This window comes from Macaca mulatta, chromosome X, assembly GCF_049350105.2.
Source record: "Macaca mulatta isolate MMU2019108-1 chromosome X, T2T-MMU8v2.0, whole genome shotgun sequence".
Taxonomy (NCBI): Eukaryota; Metazoa; Chordata; class Mammalia; order Primates; family Cercopithecidae; genus Macaca; species Macaca mulatta.
In genome coordinates, this window is record NC_133426.1 from 14,220,626 (window position 1) to 14,247,879 (window position 27,254).

Sequence of the window (27,254 nt, forward strand, 5' to 3'; positions counted from 1 at the left end):
GGGAATGCCAGGGGTTTACCTAAGGCTCCCACAGTGTTCCGATTGAGAACATGAAACATCTCTGTTTGGATGAAGCATCAAGTTGGCTAGTGTAGATACAACACATTCAGAGAAAATGATAAAATAAGAATTTCAAAAGTAAGTAGCTGCAAGGAAAATATTTTGTCAACATGAAAGATCTTAATGTTTATGTTGATAAATTTTAAAAATATTGCCCCATCATGTCATAGTTTTATAAGATTTTCACTACTCAAATTACACAGTGGGTTTCCTTCTGCCCACAGCATCTGAGCAGAAAGGGACCAGAGATCATGTGATTTCTGATTTGGAAAATAAATCAGTTTTATTTGACAATCTGCCATCACAGACTGATTTCTGTGTTCATTGTTTACCTTTTTCTGTAGCAAAATCAGCTTGAGTTAGTATTATCTCATCCCAAAATGAATAATTCAAACACTAAAAAATTCAACCAAGTCAACCTGTTTTATTGGTGTTCTGGTTTGGTTGAATCTTCCTTTTTCTTTCTTCTACCTTCTGTCCCCTCTCCTAATGGAACTAAATGGTTTATTTTGACCAAGGTATACACAGTTTGGTTTACTTGGACACCAAAGCTGTATCAAATTAGGGAGAAGAATGAGAGGGAAATGCAAATAGAACTCTTATGCCAGGGTAATCAGTAACACTTGTCCATGACATTTCTGTAGGACTACCGAGTGAATATCTTTCTGAGACAACAGTGGAATGATTCACGGCTGGCGTACAGTGAGTACCCAGATGACTCCCTGGACTTGGACCCATCTATGCTAGACTCCATTTGGAAACCAGATTTGTTCTTTGCTAATGAGAAGGGTGCCAACTTCCACGATGTCACCACTGACAACAAATTGCTACGGATTTCGAAAAATGGCAAAGTGCTCTACAGTATCAGGTAAGCCTCCACTGGCTGCACATGTTCGCATCTCCATTTCTCTGCTAACATAGAGCTGCCTGATTCTGCAGGGTAGGATGTATATGAATATTTGACTTTTGTGGTTTCTTGTTTATCATTTGAATTTTAAAGTTGGTGGAGAGTATCAGAAGTCCCCTTGGTCTCGTAAATGTGATTCTCCATAACAAAAATGTATTTGGTAGGATGGTACACGGTTAATGGTATTGTGTAATCACCTGCACAAATGTGTTCCTGATTGCTTCAATAAAGGAAGTACAGGCTATTCATTTCAATTGCCATTAAGCATAATATACGAAATCTCATTTCAATAATTCTGTCATTCTGTAACATTCAAACACACACACGCGCGCGCGCGCACACACACACACATACACACACACAAATTCAATAGCTCAGCATAGTCATTAACAACATACTTTTAGTTGGATAAGTGGAAACCTGGTTCCAATGTCAGCTTTGCTTCTAAGTAAACATGTGACCTTGATCTCTTAACTTTTCTTGGACTTGGGCCTGGGACAGACAACTCCTGAGACCCATTTTTGCTGTTATATTCAAATATCTTCTCCAGAAGTGTTATCACTCTAGGCTCAAAATAATCTCCCCCTTTTCTGAACTCTAATAGCAATTTCTCTGTAAGGCTCTTATTTTTTCCTGCCTTATATTTTGGTTACTTCTGTTCATGAGTACAGCATAAAAACATGGATTTCTGGAATTAGATCTAGAATCAAACCCAAGTTTTGCCACTTACTAAGTTATGTAACCTATAACCCTCAGTTACCTTAATTTTAAAATGGGAAACTCCATGTTTATCTCTGAATATTCTTGTGTGAATGAGTAATGTAGTGGTCAGCAAATATTTTCTGTAAAGGGCCAGATATTATCTTAAATGTTGCAGACCACATTGCCTCTGTTGCAACTACTCAACTCTATCATTATAGCTCAAAAGCAACCATAGGTAATATGCAAACAATTGGACATGGCTGTGTCTCAATAAAATTTTATTTACAAAAATAGGTGGTGGACTGGATTTGGCCCTTTGGCTGTAGTTTGCCAACCCTAGATATAAAGTATATTAAAAATACTTGCCACAGTACCTGACACAGAGTAAATGTTTGATAAAATAATGGCTATCTGTATTTTGAAATCAGTTCTTTTTTTTAATGCTCAGCATCTCTAATCATTAAAGAAATGCAAATGAAAACCACAATGAGATACCATCTCACACCAGTCAGAATGGCTATTATTAAAAAGTCAAAAAATAATAGATGCTGGTGAGGTCACAGAGAAAAGGGAACACTTATACACTGCTAGAGGGAATGTAAATTAGTTCAGCCATTGTGGGAAGCAGTTTGGCAATTTCTCAAACAACTCAAAGCAGAATTACCATTCGAACCAGCAATCCCATTATTGGATATATACCCAAAGGAATATAAATCATTCTACCATAAAGACACATGCACGTGTATGTATGCTCGTTGCAGCACTATTCACAATAGCAAAGACACAGAATCAACCTAAATGTCCATCAGTGGTAGACTAGATAAAGAAAATGTGGCGGCTGGGTGCCGTGGGTCATACCTGTAATCCCAGCACTTTGGAAGGCCGAAGTGGGCAGATTACGAGGTCAGGAGTTCAAGACCAGCCTGGCCAATATGGTGAAACCCCATCTCTACTAAAAAGTATAAAAAATTAGCCGGGCATGGTGGTACGTGCCTGTAGTCCCAACTACTCAGGAGAATTGCTTGAACCCAGGAGACGGAGATTGCAGTGAGCCGAGATAGTGCCATTCCACTCCAGCCTGGGTGGCAGAGTGAGACTGTCTCAAAAAACAAAAACAAAAAACTGGCACTATACACCATGGAATACTACACAGACATTAAAAAGAATGAGATCATGTCCTTTGCAGCAACATGGTTGGAACTGGAGGGCATTATCCTGAGTGAACTAACACAGGAACAGAAAAATATTGTTCAGTGAATAGTACAGAATAGTACAGTACTGTTCAATTGAACATGCAGTGCAAATGCTGCATGTTCTCACTTACAAGTGGGAGCTAAGCATTGAATATATATGGACACAAAGAAGGGAACAACAGACGCTGGGGCCTACTTGAGGGTAGAGGGAAAGAGGAAGACGAGAATCAAAAAACTGCCTTACAGGATACTATGCTTATTGCCTGGGTGGTGAAATAATCTGTACACCAAACCCCCATGACATGCAATTTACCTATACAAGAAACCTGCACATGTATCCCTGAACCTAAAATCAATGTTTAGAAAAATTAATGTTCTTTTTCAGTAGTAAGCTCTTAGCTCTTTCAATTCAAGATATTTGGTTTTTGTCTTTTTTGTAACATCTACCAAAAGTCTAGGACAATGTACTGTATATGAGAGACAGTACATTGAATAAACTATTGGCATTTAAAGGTCCTTAATAGAATGCCCCCCTTCTCTATATAATTTTATTACCAAAAAAGTGGACAGCTAGTCTCCTTGCAAATAATTTTTCCAAGTTTGCAGACTCACCATCATCACAACCTCATTTGACAACTCTATATATGATTTGGTTCTGTACTGTAAATTCCATTCTTATACCTAATAATTTCACACCCTGCTGATGGCTGAGAGCCCCAATGTCTTGTGGAACAAAAGAAGCTGCTCATTTGTAAAAAGTGGCAAAGTCACTGCTTGCACAGAAAACCAGGAAACTTCCCCCAATGACCATTTCATTTTTAAGGAAACACAAAACATTCTCCATGGTGATGTGTTTGGTTGGTGTAAAATGCAGTACTGAGCACAACATAAGTCGATCGGACCTGATAAAATGGGACATATATGTAGAGTGTGGCGCTAGGAAGGAGAGTTATAAAAAGCAGCGCAGAGCATCAGCTGCCCCAGCTAATCCCCTGGGCGTTGGGTGGCATTTGCTCTAATGAATACCAGGCATCACATACTGCTGAAATAAAATCAGGTTGTTGTTGCTGTTGTTGCTTTCTTGCTGTTTTACGGAGGTCTTTACATTCTAGAATCATCAAGAATATAATGCTCCCAAGCCTAGACCCAGAGGCAATTCTTCTATCTCTGGTTCCCAAGCATAGCACATAACAGGCCCTGAAATGCCCTAACAATTGTTTTGGATTAGGTGGGGTTTGTCCTGTGGCAGGCTGTTTTATACTTTTCTTTCATTGTGAGTGTTCTCTGAAATCAAAATAAAAAACCTTGGTAAAGGAGAATTGGGGATATCATTTTAAGAAAATACAAGCTGTTGGGAGATTTGAGCTGTAAGAATCTAATTTTTTGCTTTGAAGGGCTTTTGATGAACCAGATACTGTGCTGGGTCTAGAGATCCAGAACTAAGTAAGATGTGGTCCTTCCCCCGCAATGACTTCAGTCTAACAAGGCAGGGGGAAACATGATAAATTAAGTAATAGGAATAAATAGGAAACAAGGAAAACAAAAGTGGCTCTAATTTTGCAAATGAATTATGTGACCAAAATATTGCCAGAATTTGGGAGTTGGCATCCACACTCCTGTTTGTCACTGGGCTCAATTTAACTAGAGGTCAAGGAGTAACTAGTGCTAATATATGCCCAGCTGCAGGTTTGACTCAAGTTTAAGGCCAAGGCAGGTACAGTTGTGTCCATGTCTTTTTTTTTTTGTTGAGACGGAGTCTTGCTCTGTCGCCCGGGCTGGAGTGCAGTGGCCGGATCTCAGCTCACTGCAAGCTCCGCCTCCCGGGTTTACGCCATTCTCCTGCCTCAGCCTCCCAAGTAGGTCCATGTCTTAAAGGTGCTGAAAAGTTCCTACTGAAAAGTTCCATTAGGAAGTAATTCCCCTGCATACTCAGGTTTACAACACAAATACTCCCAGGAGAGGAAATCCACTGGCTTAAATCCACACTAAACTCTAAAAAGCTGATATAAAATTTATTTCTGAGGATGAACATATTGGATTCCTAAGAGTATAAATGGGATAGAATGAAGAAAGGTTGAGAATGATACAAGGAAGGGGCTAGAAGTACCAAAAAAAAAACCCTAAAACTGTCTCCACATACACAGTAAATACTTAAGCAATTATTTAATTATGTAAGCATGTGGTCCACATTTTAAAAAGTAATGTTCTGTCTTGATACTCTGTATTTGCATTTTCCTAAAACTTAAAGCAAATACCACTTGCATTTAATCTGGGGAAAATTCCATGTTTTTCTTAGCTTTGTAGGTGTAGGGGTAGAATTAACTCTCTATGGACACCAAAGTTCAAGGCTTTGATGGTCAAACAAAACAAATAGAGAACTATACAATTCATTGATTTCATAACAAGCAAGATCACATTTCCCAATACTTCATATATCTGTATTCCAAAAGGTAGGGGTCTAAAAAAAAGAGAGATGGCAGTAGACTAGAGCTCCCTAAGTATCCTCCTTATGAACACTTAGGGTACTTGACTAAAATTCAAACAAATCTTTTAAATAGGAAGGAAAGGCCTTAGCTCAGTGTTAATAAACCTTTTATCCAGTGTAGTAGGGCACAGTCTTTGTTGATGAAAAAGGACCAAATCCATTTCTGTCCATTTTTCTTCTTTAGTATTCATTCTTTAATGTTTTATCTTACTCTGTTTTTTTCCTAAGTTTTTTGTTGGCCCGCCCCATTAATTATTGATCACCTCTGACAAAAGTATACATTTTGATTTGTAAACCCTCTTCAGAGAAAGTCAGTAATCCGGAGACCATGCTGGGCCTAAAGATCAAGTACTGAGTAAGATGTGCTCCTTCATCTGGGATGGGGAAAGAGAGTCAAATTCTAAATTCAGGGAGAGTCAAATTCTAAATTCACATTACTTACAATGAATCCATACTTGAATCCATACTGAAATAGTGAGGTGAATTTTGAAGGTTGTACATATTATTGTTTAAACAATATTTGTTGAATTTAATATAAATGAGTTGGAATAAAGGTCAGGACATCATGGGATATGGTGGACAACATGAAAGAAAAAAGGAGAAGGAGAGCATTTTTGAAGAACAGCTTGTCTCACATGCCCACAGTATCTTTGCTGATATTGTCTTCTTTTTAAAAATCCCATTGCTTCTGAGAATTTAGTCAGAAATATGACTTTTATAGAAGGATTTTTTTTTTAATTTGAAGTTACCTTGTAAAATATCTAATCCAACACGCTTGTTTTAGTGATAAGGAAGTGACTTCTTTCAGAAGTTGGGTTAATCCAAACAATGGAGTTAGTAAGTAGGAAAGCTAGGACAAGAATCAGGGCTCTTCACTTCTGTTTCAGTGCTGTCATTTCCTACCCCCACATTAATTCCTCATTTACTTCAACCCAAGTCAAAAGATACACACACAATTCATGTTGCAGCAAAGGGCATCATTTCATGCTTTTTTATGGCTGCATGTATTCTATGGTATATATGTACCACATTTTCTTTAATCTACCATTGATGGGCAGCTAGGCTGGTTCCATGTCTGCTATTGTGGATAGTGCTGTGATGAACATACAATTTCATGTGTCTTTTTGTAGAACAATTTATTTTCCTTGGGGTATACACCCAGGAATGGGATTGATGGGTCAAATAGTATCTCTGTTTTAAGTTATTTGAGAAGTCTTCAAACTACTTTCCACAGCGCCTGAACTAATTTACATTCCCACCAACAGTGTGTACGTGTTTGCTTTTCTCTGCAGCCTTGCAGCATCTGTTGCTTTTTGACTTTTTGATAGTAGCCATTCTGACTGGTGTGAGATAGTATCTCATTGTGGTTTTGATTTGTATTTCTCTAATGATCAGTGATGATGAACATTTTCTCATATGTTTGTTGACCACTTGTATGTCTTTTTTTGAGGAGTGTCTGTTCATGTCCTTTGCCCATTTTTAATGGGGCTATTTGTTTTTTGCTTGTTGATTGGCTTAAGTTCCTTATAGATTCTGGATACTAGGCTTTTATCAGATGCATAGTTTGTGAACATTTTCTTCTATTCTGTAACTTGTCTGTTGACTCTATTGATAATTTCTTTTGCTGTGAAGAAGCTCTTTGGTTTAATTAAGTCCCATTTGGCAACTTTTGTTTTTGTTGCAGTTGCTTTTGGGGACTTATCCAAAAATTCTTTTCCAAGGCCAGTGTCAAGAATGGTGTTTCCTGGGTTTCTGTCTAGGATTTTTTTTTTCTTTTGAGACAACATCCCGCTCTGTCACCCAGGCTGGAGTGCAATGGTGTGATCTTGGCTCACTGACAACTCTGCTCCCAGGTACAAGTGATTTTCCTGCCTCAGCCTGCCAAGTAGCTTGGATCACATGTGCATGCCACCATGCCCAACTAAGTTTTGTAGTTTTAGTAGAGATGGGGTTTCCCCATGTTGGCCAGGCTGGTCTTGAACTCCCGACCTCAAGTGATCTGCCTGCCTCAGCCTCCCAAAATGTTGGGATTACAGGGATGAGCCACTGTGCTCGGCCCTGTCTAGGATTTTTATAGTTTGAGGCCAGACACTTAAATCTGTAATCCATCTTGAGTTAATTTTTGTATATGGTAAAAGGTGGTGGTCCAGTTTCATTCTTCTGCATATGGCTAGCTAGTCATTCCAGCACCATTTTTTTGGAAAAAGGAGTCCTTTCCCCAGCTTGTTTTGTCAGCTTTGTCAAAGATCAGCTTGTGTGTGGCTTTATTTCTGGGTTCTCTATTCTGTTCCATTGGTCTATGTGTCTGTTTTTGTACCAGTACCATGTTGTTTTTATTACTGTAGCCTTATAGTACAGCTTGAACTTGGGTAGTGTGATGCCTCCAGCTTTGTTCTTTTTGCTTAGGATTGCTTTGGTTATCTGTGCTCTTTTTTGGTTCTGTATGAATTTTAGAATAGTTTTTTTTTTCTAATTGTGTGAAAAATGACATTGTTAATTCGATAGGAATAGCATTGAATCTGTAAATTGCTTTGGGCAGTATGATCATTTTAATGATATTGATTCTTCAAATTTATGAACATGGGTTGTTTTTCCATTTATTTGTGTCATCTCTGATTTCTTTCAGCAGTGTTTTGTAGTTCTTCTTGTACAGATCTTTCTCCTCCTTGGTTACCTGTATTCCTAAGTATTTCATTTTTTTGTAGTTATTGCAAATGGTATTGTGTTCTTAATTTTACTCTCAGCTTGAATGTTATTGGTGTATAGAAATGCTACTGATATTTGTACATTAATTTTTGTGTCCTAAAATTGTGCTAAAGTCATTTATCAATTCAGGAGCCTTTTGGCTGAGTCTTTAGGGGTGTCTAGATATAGAATCATATCATTAGCTAAGACAAATAGTTTCAGTTCCTTTCTTCCTATTTAGATGCCTTTTATTTCTTTCTCTTGCCTGATTGCCTTGGCTAGGACTTCCAGTATTATGTTTAATAGGAGTGGTGAGAGAGGATATCCTTGTCTTGTTCCAGTGCTCAAGGGGAATGCTTCCAGCTTTTGCCACCCAGTATGATGTTGACTGTGGGTTTGTCATAGATTGCTCTTATTATTTTGAGGGATGTTCCTTTGATTCCTAGTCTGCTGGTGGTTGTTATCATGAAAGGATTTTGAATTTTATCAAAATATTTTTCTGTGTCTATTGGGATGATCATATGGTTTTGCTGGAACCTTGCTCAAAATAAATGCTCACGCCTGTAATCCCAGCATTTTGGGAGGCTGAGGTGGGTGGATCATGAAGTCAGGAGATGGAGACCATCCTGGCCAACATGGTGAAACCCCATCTCTACTAAAAAAAAAAAAAAAACGTACAAAAATTAGCCGGGCATGGTGGCGGGCACCTGTAGTCCCAGCTACTCAGGAGGCTAAGGCAGGAGAATCACTGGAACCCAGGAGGTGGAGGCTGCAGTGAGCAGAGATCACACCACTGCACTCCAGCCTGGGTGAAGAGTGAGACTCTCTCTCTCTCTCTCTCTCTCTCTCTCTCTATATATATATATATATATATATATATATATATATATACACACACACACACACACACACACGCATATTTTGTGCATTAGGTTATTTAAGCTAGTTTTTGTTTGTTTGTTTGTTTAGAGGAAGAGGTCCTTATCTTTATTAAAGAAGCTATGACCCTCCAACTGTTAAGAGCTTTGTTTCCAGATTTACTGCATGCCTCCAGAATGGGTATACCTAAAGGTGAAGTTATTAAGAAAATATTGTTTGCTTTCAGTGTGTTATTAAACTGACCATTTATCTGGGGGCCTCATGCTACCCTCTGATAAACCATAAATAATTATAAAATTGCCCCTTAATAATAGCACCCCATATCACCAAAGCATCTGTTCACCTCATCATCAACCTTTATCTGACCTAAAACTTATTCCTTTATGGCACTGGAGGTGATTTGCTTGTTAATCCCTTTTGATTCTATTTGCAATTCTGGGTGTTGATAATTCAGTATTCTGCCTTCCCAGTAGTACTGGAGTTGTAATAGAGAACCCTTGGGGATTGGCATGCTTTTCCCTCTGATGATAGATTACAGGCACCACTGAGAGTAGGTACAGTGCAGATTTCTAGACAGACATCCAACGGTGTTCCTCCAAACAATCTTGTCTAATGACCAACTCTACCCACATACATAGAAGGCTCGCTTTTCTCACATGGCCTCCCATCCTTGACTGATCCTATAGTCTGATGCAAGAACTTCAAAAGATTCTAACTTTAGTTATAAATTTTTTTATGGCATAGGGAATAAGGACATTCTCTACTTAGATGTCAGAGCCAAAAATAAAATGCACAATGAACTGAGACCTGCCTTAAATGTTACCAGTGGTGTTGCTTTGATTACCTTACTCTCAATTTTGATGAGACATGTAAGCCCACATTTTCTATTAGAAGGCAGCTATGAAAAACTATGATTTCTTTTCCTGTGCATATTTGGACCATTATTTATCCTTATGTTCTATAATCCAGGCAAAATTACATTCTCATTTTCTAACTCTGTGTCCAAATCCTCATTAGTATTGTAACTTGACTTAATGAAGTAATTAATGTCTGTAACATAAGCGCCCACATCAGAATTAAGCAGTCTTCAGGGAAGTGCTTGGAAATGCCATAGAAACCACAATGATTCCATTCTTCCTAGAGGCGAGCAAGGTTGGGAGGGTGGGAAGCGCGGGCATGCACATATGCTAGTGGATTCAGCAGGAGCTGTGGTGTGGAGGGGCTATTTTTGGAGAGAGGCCCTTTACAGCCTGAGCAACATGGCTGAGGGTGGAAGTGTGAAGGTCCAGAAAGTGTGTTGTATATATGACAGACTCTCATAAAGTATGGAAAACTTTGTTGAGCTCCTGCTCAGGTTAGAAATACACAAACACTATGGGACCTAATATTGATTCAGACACAACAGAGTAAGGATCTTGTATTAGTCAGGGTTCCCTAGAGGGACAGAACTAAAAGTTACTTATGTTTATGAAAGGGAGTTTATTAAGGAGAACTGACTGACTCACACCATCACAAGGTAAAGTCCCATGATAGGCCGTCTGCAAGTTGAGGAGCAAGGAAGTCAGCAGTGGATCAGTCTGAGTCCCAAAACCTCAAAAGTAGGGAAGCCGACAGTGCAGCCTTTAGCCTGTGACCAAAGGCCAAGAGCCCCTGGCAAACCACTGGTGTGAGCCCAAGAGTCCAAAAGCTGAAGACTTGGAGTCTGATGTTCGAAGGCAGGAAACATCCAGCACAGGAGAAAGATGAAGACCAGAAGACTCAGCAAGTCGGTTCTTCCATCTTCTCCTGCCTGCTTTATTCTAGCCGTGCTGGCAGCTGATTAGATGGTGCCCAGCCAGATTGAGGGTGGGTCTGCCTCTCCCAGTCCACTGACTCAAATGTTAATCTCTTTTGGCAACACCCTCATAGACATACCCAGGAACAATACTTCGCATCCTTCAATCCAATCAAGTTGACACTCAGTATTAACCATTAAAGATCTTATGCTTGTTTGGAGGAAAAGAGAGACTTGATCAATGAAATACATGGCAGTTAGCATGACCACATATCCTTAACTGTTTACCTGACTGGACTAGCCATAGCAACCAGTAGGTTTTCTTCCATTTAGAGGTAACTTTCCATTTCATTAACATTAATCAGAGTTTGCTCTTCAGTCAGTGGTACAAAGAGCAGAATACTGAGAAGATGGCTCAGGGCATTGTGATCTCCACACTTCCTTTCATCATTTACTATATCTCCCAGGATCATAGAACAGCCTCTCCAGCCCCATAAGTTTATCATTCTGGGTCTCAGTTTCCTCTATAAAATGAGACTGAACCAGGGACTTAGACCAAGTATGAGGCTCCTTCTAGCACTATTATAAGTTTTTAACTCAAAATAACCTCCCTCTCCTTCCCAAACCACAAAACACTTTCCTGATGAGTAAATAAGAGTGCATTCTTCATGTCCCTTAGGGCTTGAGTCAGCAGAGGAGATTCAGAATTTCAAGATGCCTGTCTTAAACTACTTGGATCTTTGAACCCTTTTCTCCCCAATTAGATATACAACTCCTGAGAAGAGGAACCTGATTTTGGAGTAGGTTAGGGAGGATTGGACTAGCTGTAATTTAAGAGGCAGCGTTAAAATATTCAACGTGGCTGGGCACAGTGACTCACACCTGCAATCTTAGCACTTGGGAGGCTGAGGAGGGTGTATCACTTTAGCTCAGGAGTTGGAGACAAGCCTGAGCAACATGGCAAAATCCCATCCCTACAAAAAATTTAAAAAAAAAACAAACTAGCTGGGCCTGGTGGTGTGTGCCTGTAGTCCCAGCTACTTAGGGGGCTAAGGCAGGAGGATCGCTTGAGCCCAGGAAGTCGAGGCTGTAGTGAGCCAAGATCATGCCACTGCCCTACAGCCTTGGTGACAAAGTGAGACTCTGTCTCCAAAAAAGAAAAATTCAACATATAGTTTACATGACGACAAATACTCAGTACCAAGTGCCCTGAGAAATTTTCCAGTCGCAAACTAGATCACTTGTACCCTCTAATTCAATCACCAGGAATATCTGTGAATTATTATTTTAGAATATGTTCATAAATCATGGGTTTATATACTTTTAGACAATTACACAAAGATGGTTGGCTGGGAAAATAATTGACTGACTATTTAGACTAAAGGAATCATGTGGTAGATTTGAGCCAGCAGAGCTGAAGAGTTAGTCTGCTGTTATTACTCATCACCTGAACTTTCTCATGGCAGAAAGCCAAAGGAAAACCAGAGGTCCTGGTGAGGCTGCTCAACTTACATTAATGTGGGCTTCTACCCGGTCCACACTGCTACTTTTGTAAGGCTCCCTGGATTGCATTAATACCAAAATAAACATGCATAATATCACCATGGCTCTTATGAAACATATGAATTACTTTAGTGCATTCTCATAGCATATAATCCAAAGGAAAAGGTACTTTATTTTAAAATGGAAAAAAAACATGTCCATCTGCGTGTCTCAGCAGTCTCTCCAACAAGTTTCTTCTCGCTTGTGGCATTTAAAATTACAAACTAACATCTGTATCAAAGAGGATACAATATTTATCATTGGACAGTCACTGAAAATTATTAAGTACATGTATGAATACAATTATATGAAGTTCCACATGAGACATACTCTCAGAGCAAAACCATCTCATTTCTGATTGACTGGTTATTTCAAATGACAATAAAACAAAGGTTTTATTTGATGTTTCATTTTAGTATGGGTATTTTGCTAAACTTGAGCAGTCAGATGCAGGATAGAAAGCAAAATGTACGCTAGGGGATTAAAGACAGAATTCTATTGGGGTGGGACAAATGTCAGTTCTGAGGGTCAGGAATACTTGGATTCAAATCCAATTTTACTAAGTGACCATAAAAAGTCATTTAACCTTTCTTTGACCTGCAGTTTTTCTCAGTTCCAGATTCATAATAAATGTTCAATGAATGTCTTAATTATCCTTGAGTTGGCTGTAGGATAAAAGGGAGTAAGTAAGGGTGACAATGCCCCTTACCTTCCTTAACACATATGTATGGACATACTTGTACTATTCAGGCTCCACTCACTTTCCACACTTAGTCCAAAGCAGATGGATACTCTCCTTGCCTTGAGTTTCCTCTTTTTGGGAGACATGTAGCTCATAACAGAGGTGACAGTTGCATCTACTTTCAGATAATAGTTTAGCTGATGCTGTTGCTCCCCTTTAGCTGCTTGTTAAAAGCAAACTGAGGAATTATGCTTGGTTTCAAAGTGTTATCCAGTCAAGGATGGACCATCCTATCATCTGACCAGAACTCCATTCTCTCTCCAACCTTTGCCACCAGAAACAGTGGTCAGTAAGTCTCCACCAGTTACCACAATGGAAGTCTTTTTAATGCAGCAAAATACCAGCCAGGTAACACAATTTTACTCTCAGTTGTCAACAGGTACGAGGTTACTTTGGTTTTCTCAAAACCATATCTGCAGTTCATAAACGTGCTTACACATGTTCTCTTTCCCCTTTTTTTAAAAAGTAAAATAAAACATTTTAAAAATTGCTACATTGTACAGTAACTTTCTCTTTTTCTTCACCTCAATGCCACTATTAAATATAATACTAGACGCATAGTGACAATGAAAAAGGCAGTTCTCATTTATTTTAATGTGCAGGCTACATTTTATCTTCACCAATGTTTGGATATATAAATAAATACTAGATGTGAAATGACTTTGAAATGTAAAATGTAACTAAGATGTCGGGGAGTATTGATTATTTAAATCTTTGGTAATTTGAGCTCCTTCCTCTGATGGTGTTCAGTTTATCCCTCTTCTATTCAACACCTTCAAAACATTTTCATCCAGGAAATATCAAAGCATTTGGGGAAAAATTTAGCTGCAGATTTATCAGTTGCTCTCCAAGTTGAATCTAATCCACATTTGGACTTGATTAACATGGGCCAACCATATGTGTGCACACTTTCTGAAAGGACCACACACAGATGGGAGCAGATATTGTATTTTTGTCCTTCCCAGCTACTATTGCTCATTGCATATGGGTATTTTCTATGATGCCTTTATGATATTTGGTAAACATGGACCTTCCTGCTCAGCCACTGGGATTTTAGTCAGGGGAGAGGAGAACAGCTAATGAGCCAAGCAGTGTTGCCATTTATCTCCTCCACATCCTAAGGTCAACAGGAAAAAAAAAAAAAAAAAAGAAAAAGAAAAAACAGCAAAAGTGCCTATTTGGAATTAATGGAGAAGAAAGCGTCTAACCATACAGCTCAGAACCAACCTGGGGTTTAGGTCCAGCCTTAGACAATATTGAAAAAATGATGTGTCTCTGGTGCCCAGCCACATTTTTCTGAGCCCTGTTTTTCATCTAGTTTCATGTTTCCCTTTGATTTTCTTAGTATGACAGTCTGCCCTTGGAGATATCAATAGGGAATCTGGGAATCTATCAATTCATTTACACAAAGAAGGAAATGAGTAACAGTACTCGAAACACATTTCTCTTCCTAGCTTTGCATCTTAATAGTCAAAGAAGCCTTTAGCTAAATGTTTATCCATTTATTATATATAGCAGCTAAGAGTTGGAAGGTGTTTGAGCAAGGATGTATTGGGACCTTTGTGGAGCTCCCAACAATTTGTACACCATTAATTTTTCCGACTTTGATTAGGAGGAAAGCCTTCCCAGGTGCAGCCACATCTGTGGCTGCCCATGGACCAGGTGACAAGCTCAGGGCTGGAGTAGGCAGGACTCTCTCTATGCGTTACATGATGTAAGTTCAAAGTAGCCATTTCGTCACAGAACTTTCAGAAATGGTAAGTTAAAAAATTTCATTCCTTGCCTGCCTAACCAGACTTGGACAATTCCTTTTGTTTTCTGTGAATAAAGATCCTCATGTGGGTACCTCAGGTTCAATTCAGGAGCATCAAGACATGCTTCTCTGATAGACCGAAAGGGCCCTCTAAGGATCCAGGTCTGTAAGAGTAGATAACCTGCTCTACCTGATCACTGAGTGTGCTTATCTAGGTCCCAAGGGAGTAATTAAAGGTCCTTTATTTGATTCTGTTCAGGTGTGTCTGATTCACATCATCAGAAGGATTAAGTGGGAGAGTTGCAAACAACTTCGAAAAGTTGAATAATAAATTGAAACTATTAGGATATATATCTGCAATTCTGATATTAAGTTGTGATCTCCTTCAAGAGACACACTGTCTTATTTTAGGTGTCTGGTGCCTGGTGCCCAATAAATACTTGCCAAAATATTGCTGAATGGATATATAATACTACATTACAGCCCAGATGGAGTCATGCTTAATACCAATCCCTCCACCCTAGGACCTAGAGCTAGTCTTCCCATGTACTCTGTTCTTTATGACCAGTACCATGAGATTTTCTAAAATTTTTGTTGTGGTTCATTCAACGCATGTTGCAGCCACCTCCCTAACTTCTTTTGAAATTTCTTGGTGGCCTATTTTCCAGACATCAGAGACAGTAACCTGATATGCTGCCATCACCCTGAGTAGAGTTCACTGCCTACTTTTGGCCTTTGCATACTGGCATGTGTTAAAAAGCATGATGGTCTTGGCTTCTTCTCTATCTCACCTAGAAACTGTCCTCCTACCCCTCTTAGCAGCTCTCCCAGTTTCCTAGCCACATCTATCACATTCTTGGTTGCCAGTGGACTGATTTTGGCTTCACTGCCCTGACTTAACCAGTATACCTCTCCAATGTGACTGAAGCCCATGATCATCACCCCTAACTTGTACCATTACCCCTAGTCCAATCACTTAGCAGCCTACTTGAGGCTAACTGTCCTACCCTAATGTCGAGAGGCTGAGGGAGGAGAATCGCTTGAACCTAGGAGGTGGAGGTTGCAGTGAGTCGAGATCATCCCATTGCACTCCAGCCTGGGTGACAGAGCGAGATTCCATCTCAAAAGGGGGAAAAAAAAAGAAATAATATTTCCCAAAGGAGTGCTACTGTTACTAATTGTAGACCCCTTTCTTAAAACCTTCACCTTTTTGTCTATCACATTAACAGAAATCAAAGTCATCCCTTGGGATATGCTTAAGTAGTACTCCTTAAAATGTGCTCCAGGACACCAGCATTGGTGTAACCTGGGCTGCTTATCGAGAGGGCCTGATAATCTGCATTCTGACTAAGCCCATCAGACAATGCTTATGCCTACCAGAGACTGAAACCCACTATACTAAAAGATGTTTGATCAGTCAGCCAGCCTAGCAGTGTTTTTGATCCCAGTGATTTCCTAATCTTCCCTCCCTCTCTCCATGTGTGGGTTGTATTAATGATGCACTTTTAACTTGACTTCTAACTTGCCCCCAGGCTAATTTCACTTAAGGTCTAGGTGGGTTAAGATGACACTCCTGTTTGATACTTGATGCATCCTGTCAAATCTCCCTGACACTAGAATGTCACATGGTTCAGAAATTTCAAGGTACAACTGGGAGGAAAGAGTCAACGGATCAACATGGTACAGGAAGGCCTTCCTTATGTTCTCAGTGAAAGAGTGGATAGTGTTCTAGGACATTGGATGACAAAGCCCTGTGGAAGCAATAGATGTCTCACCTATCTGCCCAGATTGCCAAGAAGTTCCTATTTTAAGAAGTGTTCCTTGCACTTAAAGTTTTCCTCATATTCAAGAGGGTAAATTTACCTATAAGAGGAAATCCTTCAAGCTGGTTGCCTTCACTTATAGTTTATAATCACAGAGATGTTGAGCAGGATGGGGATGTTTGTTGGGGGAGGCCCAGAGATTTAGTCAAGATCAAATAGCTCTTTATGGGTAAGCCAGGTCTATCACCCAGGTTTCTGGGCTGCCGGGAGAGGCCGGAGGAGTTTTTAAAACAACAGGCCATGAGAATTCTGGGTGTCTGAGGAAAAATAAAAGGGGTATCCCTGAGCAGGTACAAGGCAACTAAGGTGTCTATGACCAACTCTGCTGGCTTCATAGACAAAGGAGGATAATAAATTGGTGACAGATTATTTTCCTTTTTTTTTTTTTTTTTTTTTTTGAGATGGAGTCTCGCTCTGTCACCCAGGCTGGAGTGCAGTGGCCGGATCTCAGCTCACTGCAAGCTCCGCCTCCCGGGTTTACGCCATTCTCCTGCCTCAGCCTCCGGAGTAGCTGGGACTACAGGCGCCCGCCACCTTGCCCGGCTAGTTTTTTGTATTTTTTTAGTAGAGACGGGGTTTCACCGTGTTAGCCAGGATGGTCTCGATCTCCTGACCTTGTGATCCGCCCGTCTCGGCCTCCCAAAGTGCTGGGATTACAGGCTTGAGCCACCGCGCCCGGCCTGACAGATTATTTTCCTAAGGAGGAAATGTGAAATGTGGTAGTGTGGGAAATAATAAAGGGAATTTGATGTCGGTTAAAGCTGTATTCAAATCTAACTTTGGTCACTCACTGGTTTTATAAGTTTGGGAACAAAGCTTAAACTCTGTGAGCTTCCTAGAAAGGAAATTAGAAAAACAAAGAAGAAAAAAAAAAAAAAAAAAAAACACTGAGTTCTCAGCTGAGACAAGATTCAGGGATAGGGTCCTGCGTGTTAGGAATTTATCTCAGTGGGGTCTCCCATGCTGTTAATAGTTTTGACTCCCAAACTGCGGAGCCCCTCTAGGATAGTTAGATCTGCCCCAAAGGCAGCAATAATTGTGTGTGAGACCTCTGCTTCCTGAAGAAATGTGAAAAGGTCGTTTTGCAAAACCATCAAATTCAGCAAGCCTATGATTAGGAATATTAAAGTTGGGTTGTTTCTAATAACAAAGCAATATATAGTTGAATTCTGTGATGTTCTTAACATGCTCTTTTAAGGTGTGTTCATTTTCATTATTATCATTATTTTTAATTTCTTAAAAGTAAACTTTTCAAAACTATAATGAAATTTCCAGATTTTTTGGTTTTGATTCACTGAAACCAATTATCCACATACCATCTAGTTATTTTCATATAATGAACATTTTTTAAAATTTTAATTTTAAGTTTTTGAATTGAAAATTGACAAATTATAGTTTTATATGTTTATGGGGTACAAAGTGATGTTATGATTTATCAATAGAATGTGGAGTTATTAAATCAAGCAAATTAGCATATCCATTCCCTCAAATACTTACTATTTTTTATGGTGAGAACACTTGAAATTTACTCTCTTAGCAATTCTGAAATATATAATGCATTATGATTTACTATTTTCACCATGCTATGCAATATATCTCCAAGAAAGAAAAATCTAGTCCTTCTGTCTAATTGAGGCTTTGTTTCCTTTTGCAGTGCTATTCATAATAGCCAAGTTATGAATGAACATATTTTTGTATGATGAAAATATTTATTTCTTCTTTGAAAAACAGAAAAAAATAGATTCTCATTATGGTAATAACAATTTTAAGCTCATGGAGCCTTTTGAATTTTTTTCACCCTTAATAAGGTGCCAGTTCTGTTTTTTTTCTTTTTTACTTTTTTTTGGTTCTTTTATTCTGTCCTCATTTCAAAGAGTTCATGGCATTAATCTCCACAAAATTGTGTTTTCAAAAAAATAAAGTCTTTATGCTGGGAAACAAAAACTAAATATCTGTATATCTATACCTATATCTACACACGAACTCCATAAATGACAACAATTTTTCCTGCCTAAAATGTTATTTTTAAGTCAGTTGTTTAGAACTATAAGCCACGTTTTTTCCTTTAGAGACATGTTTGGGTTCTCAGAATAGCCCACAGAAGGTAGCTAATTTATTTAGCAATGAATGTGAAATGCTATATGTTTGTGACAAATTTTTAATAATCGTATGATTATAATAGCAAAAAATTACTGAACAAAATGGAATTTTATAATTTTACTTTTCAGTTATTGTTTGAAGAAAGGCACATCTAATTACATGAAGATGGGAAAGCTGTTATAAATAGTTTTTATGGACATTTTCAAATAATTTATACTTCTCAATTCAGATAATGCAAGATAAAGAATAAAAACAAAATATGAATCATCCCACTAACCAAAAATATCTAATCTTAATATAATGGTGTGTTTATTTCCAAGATTTAAAACATGTTTTCACATTACACTGTTTTATATCTTTATTTTTCCAATCATTATATTTTAATAATTTTGATGATTGTCAGCATGGATTCTTTGTCTAATATGACTTCAAATCGCAACCCTTTCCTTTCTTTAAAATACACGTGTTAAATTTTGTTTCGTTTGCTAGATTGTAAAAATGAAGCAGAGAAAGGAAAGATAAAGGAACCAGGAAGGCAGAGCAAGAATGAGCATGACAGCAAAGGAGAGTTTAGGCAACAGTGTGAGATTTCGTGGGGTCTTTGGATATAAAAGGTGTTTGAGATACGATGAACAGAATTTGAAGCAGTCAACTTTAGAAAAATAGGGATTGTAGTATTAGGATCAAATGAGAATAAGCATCATCTTACCTACCTCATCATTTGGTTGATGACAAAACAAATGTTTAGCAAGTTTAAGGTCTTGTTTGGGGGAAGAGATAGTTAGAGGCAGTGCTAGGAAGGGAACCAAGATTTACTAATTCTCAATCCTAACTTCCTTCCTTGAATCTTGGAGATATAGAAAAATGGGAGAGCAAGAGGTGTGCATCATTCCCTTGAGGATTAAAAAGGGATATGGTGGAAATGAGATGGTAGCTCAACGAATATCCTGATATAAGGATCAGCCAGAGCTGACTGGAGTTCAAAAAAAATTAAGGAAAGAGGAAAGTGGAGCAGAGTAACCCTTACTGGGTGCAGAGAGCTGAAGACTATGTACAAACCATCGTTTGTTTGTTTGTTTTGTAAGATAATGAGTAGTTTGTTTTTCCTTTTTTTTTCTTTTTAAATTTTTTATTTCCATAGGTTTTTGGGGGAAAGGTGGCATTTGGTTACCTGACTGAGTTCTTTAGTGGTGATTTGTGAGATTTTGGTGCACCCAGCACCTGAGCAGTATACACTGAACCCAATTTGTAATCTTTTATCCCTCACCTCCCTCCCACCCTTTCCCCTTGCATCCCCAAAGTCCATTGTGTCATTCTTATGCCTTTGCATCCTCATAGCTTAGCTCCCACTTACGAGTGAGAACATATGGTATTTGGTTTTCCATTCCTGAGTTACCTCACTTAGAATAATGGTCTCCAATCCCATCCAGGTTGCTGTGAATGACATTAATTCATTCCTTTTTATGGCTGAGTAGTATTCCATCATATATATGTACCACAGTTTCTTTATCCACTTGTTGATTGATGGGCATTTGGGCTGGTTCCACATTTTTGCAATTGCGAATTGTACTGCTATAAACATGTGTGTGCAAATATCTTTTTCATATAATAACTTCTTTTTCTCTGGGTGGATACCCAGTAGTGGGATTGCTGGAACAAATAATAGTTCTACTTATCTTTCTTTAAGGAATCTCCACACTGTTTTCCATAGTGGTTTTACTAGTTTACATTCCCTGTAGAAAGGTTCCCTTTTCACCACATCCATGCCAACATCTATTTTTTTTTATTTTTATTTTTGATTATAGCCATTCTTGCAGGAGTAAGGTGATATTGCATTGTGGTTTTCATTTGCATTATCCTGATCATTAGTGATGTTGAGCATTTTTTATGTTTGTTGTCCATTTGTATATCTTCTTTTGAGAATATTCATGTCCATAGCCCAGTTTTTGATGGGATTGTTTTTTTTTTTTTTTTTTTTTTGCTAATTTGTTTGAGTTTATTGTAGATTCTGGATATTAGTCCTTTGTCAGATGTATAGATTGTGAAGATTTCCTCCCACTCTGTGGGTTGCCTGTTTACTATGCTGACTGTTCCTTTTGCCATGCAAAATAAACAAAAACATAAAGTAGGAGGAGGACACCCTATTCAACAAATGGTGCTGGGATAATTGGCAAGCCACATGTAGGAGAATGAAACTGGATCCTCATCTTTCACCTTATACAAAAATCAATTCAAGATGAATCAAGGACTAAAATCTAAGACCTAAAACTATAAATATTCTAGAAGATAACATTGGAAAAACCCTTCTAGATATTGGCTTAGGCAAGGATTTCATGACTGAGAACCCAAAAACAAATGCAATAAAAACAAAGATAAATACATGGGACTTAATTAAATAAACCATCATCATTAAATGGGTTTTTCTAGCTCAAGAACTACTTGCTCCAGAATTATCAAAATTCTAGAATAAATGCTAAAATATACTGTTAACCTATCCATGTAGTAAATGAGAAGACTGTGGAGTTAAGCATTTGCCCATTTGATGTAAGAAGAACTAGCACTTACCATGATCAATTACACTTATTACATCATTTCTGTCCTTGAAGCAAAGTCCAAGGTATAATTCTAAAATAGTATAAACTTTATATCTTTTGGACATTAGTGTGGGTAAGAGTCTATTGTTCTTGTTAAGTTATATCTCAGTGGTCTTGTTTATTCTAGTACAAAGCTGAGAACAGCACCATTTTTGGGGAAGGAGGGAGAATCAGAGGCTGGAAGATGAAAAATAGAGTAAGAGGTTATGGTGAAATACTACAATATTTTTAAAAAATTATCAATGACTGTTCTTCATTTTGAAAACAAAAAGCACTGCCCTGATTTGGAGCTTAGATTTCATTATTTGAATCAATGTCACTTTGCTTAATGCCAAGTGTCTTTTGTTTGTTTCTCAACAAGTGGACTTCATAGATTTAAAAATGGTTTTTAATTTTTTTTTGTTTGTTAAGACTCACCTTGACCCTATCCTGTCCCATGGACTTGAAGAACTTTCCGATGGATGTCCAGACCTGTACAATGCAGCTGGAGAGTTGTAAGTCACCACTGTTGAAATGACTCCCTGCTTGTTTTAACCAATGACCTGGTTCTTTCAGTATGTAATTAAAGAGAAAGGACCCTTATGACTCATTCCCTATATACTGACCAACCCCCAACATCCTAATGGAAAGACAAACCAAAGTGTGTGTGTGTCATACAAAATCTCATTATCAATACAGCATAGACAACCTTTCAAAGTAAAATGCCAAATAACTTTCCTTTGTCCCCCCCACGCTGCAAAATAGCCTGATTTAGTAAGCTTTTCATTGAAATGAAAATGTCTCCTGGGAAAATTAAAATTATTAGTCATTAAATTTTTATAGTGAATCACTCTTTAATCAGAAAATTGAGTTTCTTTCCATCTTATGCCCGTATAGACCATCACCCCAAAAGGAATTCTGGCAGGATGGGATAATTGCTTTGAGAACAAGACATAACGACCTTGGGCAGAGGAGGATGTAAGAATGAGGAGCATGAGATGAGATGGAATTAGAATAAGAGGCATTTCTCTTAGATAAGCAGTGGATACACAAAAGCATGGTGAAGCAAGTAGAAAACCCCCCATCTACTTTGTCCCCTTTATTACCTAACCCTGATGCCACTAAAATCTTTGACATGTGTCACCATAAGTTGCTGATGCCTCCAAGGTAACAGAATTTTCAGTTAAGAAACATGAATTTCTTTCTGGCTTGGTCGATCAGTTTCTCTGTTTGTAAAATGCAGAGAATAAGAAGTGCCCGTGACCTACATGGATGTTAGGAGATTTAATGAGGCAGGGGCAAGGAAATACTTTTAACTTCTTGGCTTAGAAAAATAATATGTGTAAAAAGACATCTATTATTTAAAAAGAGGTAGTGACAGGGTTGGTTTCATTCTGATCATTTAAAATCACTATGGATTTTCCTTGAAACATCCCAGAGAAATAAACAAAATGATGAAACCTCTTTAAGAAGTTGTCATAGATAAAATGAAAATTTCTGATTCAAAATAGGCCTTATATACTTTTTTCCTTATCGCTCCTTCTCTTGAGAAGAAAGCTGAGAAAAACATTTTCTTACATAATGATTCCTTCTTTCTATTTTCTCTACTGCTCCAAAATCTCCCGACTCAACCCAACACTTTTATTTTTTCTGTAAAACAGTAGCCGTAGCTGTCAACTGATGCTCATCCAAGGCTTAGAAAATTTGGATTAGTAAATAAGCTCAGTCCTGGCATGAATAATGAAATCAAAGAAACATCATGTTTACCACTAACTTTGGATGTGAAGGGTGGGAATTATAATTTTTTTTCCTTTTCTATCCCATTATTACTTTCTTCATCCCTACCTCTTTACCTCTGCTGTCTTCCCCATGCTGAGGCTTCAGGGTGACTGACAAGAACTTTTATTGTGGTGGCCAACGAGAAGCTTAACAGACAAGGACATGGGGTATTTTGTGAGCTTAGAGTACTATTTGCTGGAGGTTTCCAAGGTGTACCCATACAGATAGGGTTTGCCATTCTCTTTGAGGATCATCAGTGCTTGTATAGGGCCTCTTTGTATCTCCTTGCTTTAAATGTTCTTCTTCTTTTTTTTGGGGGGGGGGGGCTTTATGTTGAAAAGGTAGTCCTTTTCAACATAAAGAAACAGGAAAGTAGATTACAATTAAACTTGCCATTGATTTCTGGGTAGCTTTGGTGAGTCACTATCTTGCAGTAAATAAGAATAAGAATCCATACACTTAAAAAAACCATGCTGAGGTTTTTGACCAGCCAAGACCTCACATAACATCCCCTGTCCTCATCACTCTTATTTGAAAAGTTCAAATATTACAAACAAAGGGAGAAGGTAGAGAAATGGTGCATGAAAGAAGAGTAGGCTTCATTTCTAGGGTAGAGAAAGATCCAGAAACAATTGACAGATGATGACCTAGCTAGCAGGAGCCTGGAGACTAAGAGCTAACTTTGGATTACCAAACTGATAACAATCTTATTTTGGATGATTTGAGTCATATAACAATATGATTTTTCATAATAGGTAATCTGTTTTACTTCATATTAATAATTATGAGGAGTGGGCCCATTTAGCAAGACACTAGCACAAATGAATATTCTTAATTTGCATATCCCACAATTTCCTCTTAGGTTACCTGCCAATAGTCTTCCCCACTTGCTAAAGTAGAAGGACTTTAACATAAGCTTTCTGAATGCAAAGCTAATAGACCCTAGGAGGAGGGCCAAGTCTGCAATGGGAATGTTTTAGGCAGGCCCGTGATGAATTGATTCTCATTTAAAAAAAGAATGGTTTTCATTTGAAGTACTAAGACTGGCACTGTGGATTGGATTGTCTTATTGAATTGCCAAAGCCTCAGCTCTTGCAAGTAAAGACAATCTTCAAAGGATTTTTATGTTTGTTTACTTGTTTGTTCTTCAGAAAGAGTTAGTGAATAAAAAGGCAGAAATCAATAAACTTTTTAGATTCCATTCTTTCATTACACAGAAAAAAAATCCACCCATAAGTAGCTTTCTGTCTTAAATTTCTTTGGCTCCAATGACACAGAGTTGTAGTGATGATTGCAGCTCTTTTATTAAGAATGCTGTTGAATTGACTGAGCATATGTCCGCTTTAGATGGTTTCCTTGTTTGTTTCTTTACATGGGTAGACTTTCAAGCTTTCTTGGAAAGCCATATTCAATTTTCACTATGATTTCTTTACCTCAGTTGGGTACACGATGAATGACCTGATATTTGAGTGGTTAAGCGATGGTCCAGTGCAAGTTGCTGAAGGATTGACCCTGCCCCAGTTTATTTTGAAAGAAGAGAAGGAACTTGGCTACTGCACAAAGCACTACAACACTGGTAAGTGTTTTTTTTTTTTGTTTTTTTTTTGTTTTTTTTTTTTTTTTTTTTTAGCTGTTAAACACAAGTGAGCTCCATTTGCAGCTTGGCGTATATATCTCATTACTTTAATTGCCGCATATTTACCAGGCAAATAGACCTATGTGGCATGGACCTGATTTGACTCAAAACTCCCTCAACAGATAAGATTCCCATACTCTCTGGAATAGGTCAGCAAACACAAGAGGTAATTTCTCCAGAACATAGAGAGAAGGAGAGAGGATTTAGGATCTTTTGCTGTTCCCTAGCTGACCATCTGTTGTCAAATGAGTCTGGGGAAAGGTGTAGAAAACCTCATTAGTGGTGCAGAAAACATGAATTCTGGCTCCTTTCTGGCATCCGCTCTTGCCATTGGATGCTTAGGTAAATTTGCACCCTCTGCCTTACTGTCTTAGTGCCTAGTGGAATAGAGAGACAATAACACAGGTCTTTGTAAACCCAGAAATAGAGCTGTTGTGTTCTTCAGTCCTAGATAGTAATAGAAATTTGGATGAAAGTCAGCTGGCAGGAATTCAGCTGGCTCTAAAGTCATGTGTTATCAATAGTACTGACAGACACATGGGGTTGGGGGACAGGTGGTGGAGGAAGAACTTGAGGTGGTAGCAACAAATAGGCATCTGTTGTTTTCTGGAAGATTTTACCTGTCCAGAAAAGTTGATGGTTTTTCCCAAGAAAAACCATGGTGTTCAGTACCATGCAAGTTGATCATGGAGAGACAATCAAGACATGATGGTTTGTCCAGTAACTGATCTAGGTCCCTTGCTGGGGAAAACAGTTTATGCACACTTGTTCCAGCAGCCAACGGTGATACTTATGAAGTAACCAAAACCTGATTCCAAGGATTTTTTTTTTTTCTGACCAAGGATTCAACCCGATGTCTTGTAATCTGTATGGAATAAGCAAAATTACCTTCTGGGGTTCTAACTCCAAGTCAATTAAGGAGAAAAAAAGTGGGAAGAGGTAGAAATATCTATCTCTTAAATGTTAAAAGTTTTAATGCCTTTATATGACCTCCTTTTTACAGGGAAAGAAACAATGTACATAGTTCCTAGGCATATGCTAAATGTACTGAAGCAATTACCCAGAAGGCTAGGAAATTTTTACAATGACTAGATTATACACTGGCTTATACAAATGTACATTTTTCTCTTGCCATTAATAACACAATGATAGATACACAGTTCTTTAAATACTTTGTAGTTTTATGTAAACTGTACTTCTTTGGAGGAAATGGCTTCAACTATTATACAGTGTATGTCATGTGTTACATATTATATGCCATATAGTATATGCTATTAATAGAATATACTATATATTACATATTATAACCACACAAAATTTGAATATTTTATTTCCACTGGTAATTTTCTGTCAGTCTTGTAAATTCTGAAGCTCTGTCTAAAACAATCAAGCTGCAGCAAGCACAGATTTTAAAAATTAAATATGCCTTATGGTTTTGGTCCAGTGACTCTTTAGATCACACATTCTCACACTATTATTATCACTATTATTCCACAGTAATTATTTCTATTACTGGTTCAGTTGGAGAAGAGTTGAATTGGTTATGTAGGGTGAACATTTTGTGCAATCTTCCAAATCCATCTGCAGTAGTCTTTTTTTTTTTTTTTTAAACAACGTGGGATAGCGGAATTGGAAATATAAATTCAGACTGGACTTTAAATGATCATTTACTCCTTCTAGGAAAGTTTACCTGCATTGAGGTCAAGTTTCATCTGGAACGCCAAATGGGATATTATTTGATCCAGATGTATATCCCAAGCCTGCTTATAGTAATTCTGTCCTGGGTTTCCTTTTGGATAAACATGGACGCAGCCCCTGCCAGGGTCGCACTGGGCATCACCACCGTCTTAACGATGACCACCCAGAGTTCAGGCTCCAGGGCATCTCTGCCAAAGGTAAGAAATCTTGCTTGATAACAGATTACATGAAAGGTTCCCAAAGGTCTTGTGGGCTGGAGAGCTCTGTGAGGACAGAAATGTTGGCCACTCTATGACACTGTCGTAGATAGGAATGCAATAAGAGGACAAAAAGCTGAGTTTGAGAGAATTGGGGATCTGGGAACATGGGGAACCCTCAAAATCATATCATTTAGAGGAAAGGGAAATTAGTATTGAGAGTGAAGAGAAATGAGTAGAGGCAGAAACATGGCTTAGAGATTCTAGAAAGCCCTTGAGTGCTTTTGACCTCAGTTGTTTATGAGCCATGAAGCTTGCAAGAATTGGAGTAAGACTGATGCAATTTAGGCCATATTTTCAAGTATTTATTGGTGAAACTATTGCAATTCATATGTTCAATGAAGTCATTTATAGTAATAAAAATTTGAATTAGGCTCCTGGAAATTTACACAGAAGAGCCATATCAATGAATATATGAAAGAAATTAATGTACAGTATTAGGGTGCAGCAATCTGATATATGAAACATTGCTATGCCTTAATTTCCTTTAATGGCTGATATGCTACTATTTTTGAGTGACACAGTTACCTAGAGAAGGAACAGTAGAGTCATCCAAAATGGTGAAAATTCCTAGAAATGTGGCATGGTGACAGAGGAGTGTGGGATCAATATCAGGGACATATAGACATTTTGTAGCACCTCAAATAATAATCCATAAGTGGCTGT

The 27,254-nt window shown here is 38.2% G+C and overlaps 1 protein-coding gene across 1 annotated transcript in view; it reads left to right on the plus strand.

Annotated features, from left to right (window-relative positions):
- The window catches only part of GLRA2 (glycine receptor alpha 2), a 230,002-nt gene that overhangs the window by 57,564 nt on the left and 145,184 nt on the right, over window positions 1–27,254 (plus strand). Inside the window, 4 exon segments of the mRNA NM_001266926.1 lie at window positions 705–928; window positions 21,651–21,733; window positions 24,436–24,573; window positions 26,314–26,528. Of these exon segments, the coding sequence (NP_001253855.1) occupies window positions 705–928; window positions 21,651–21,733; window positions 24,436–24,573; window positions 26,314–26,528 (660 nt within the window).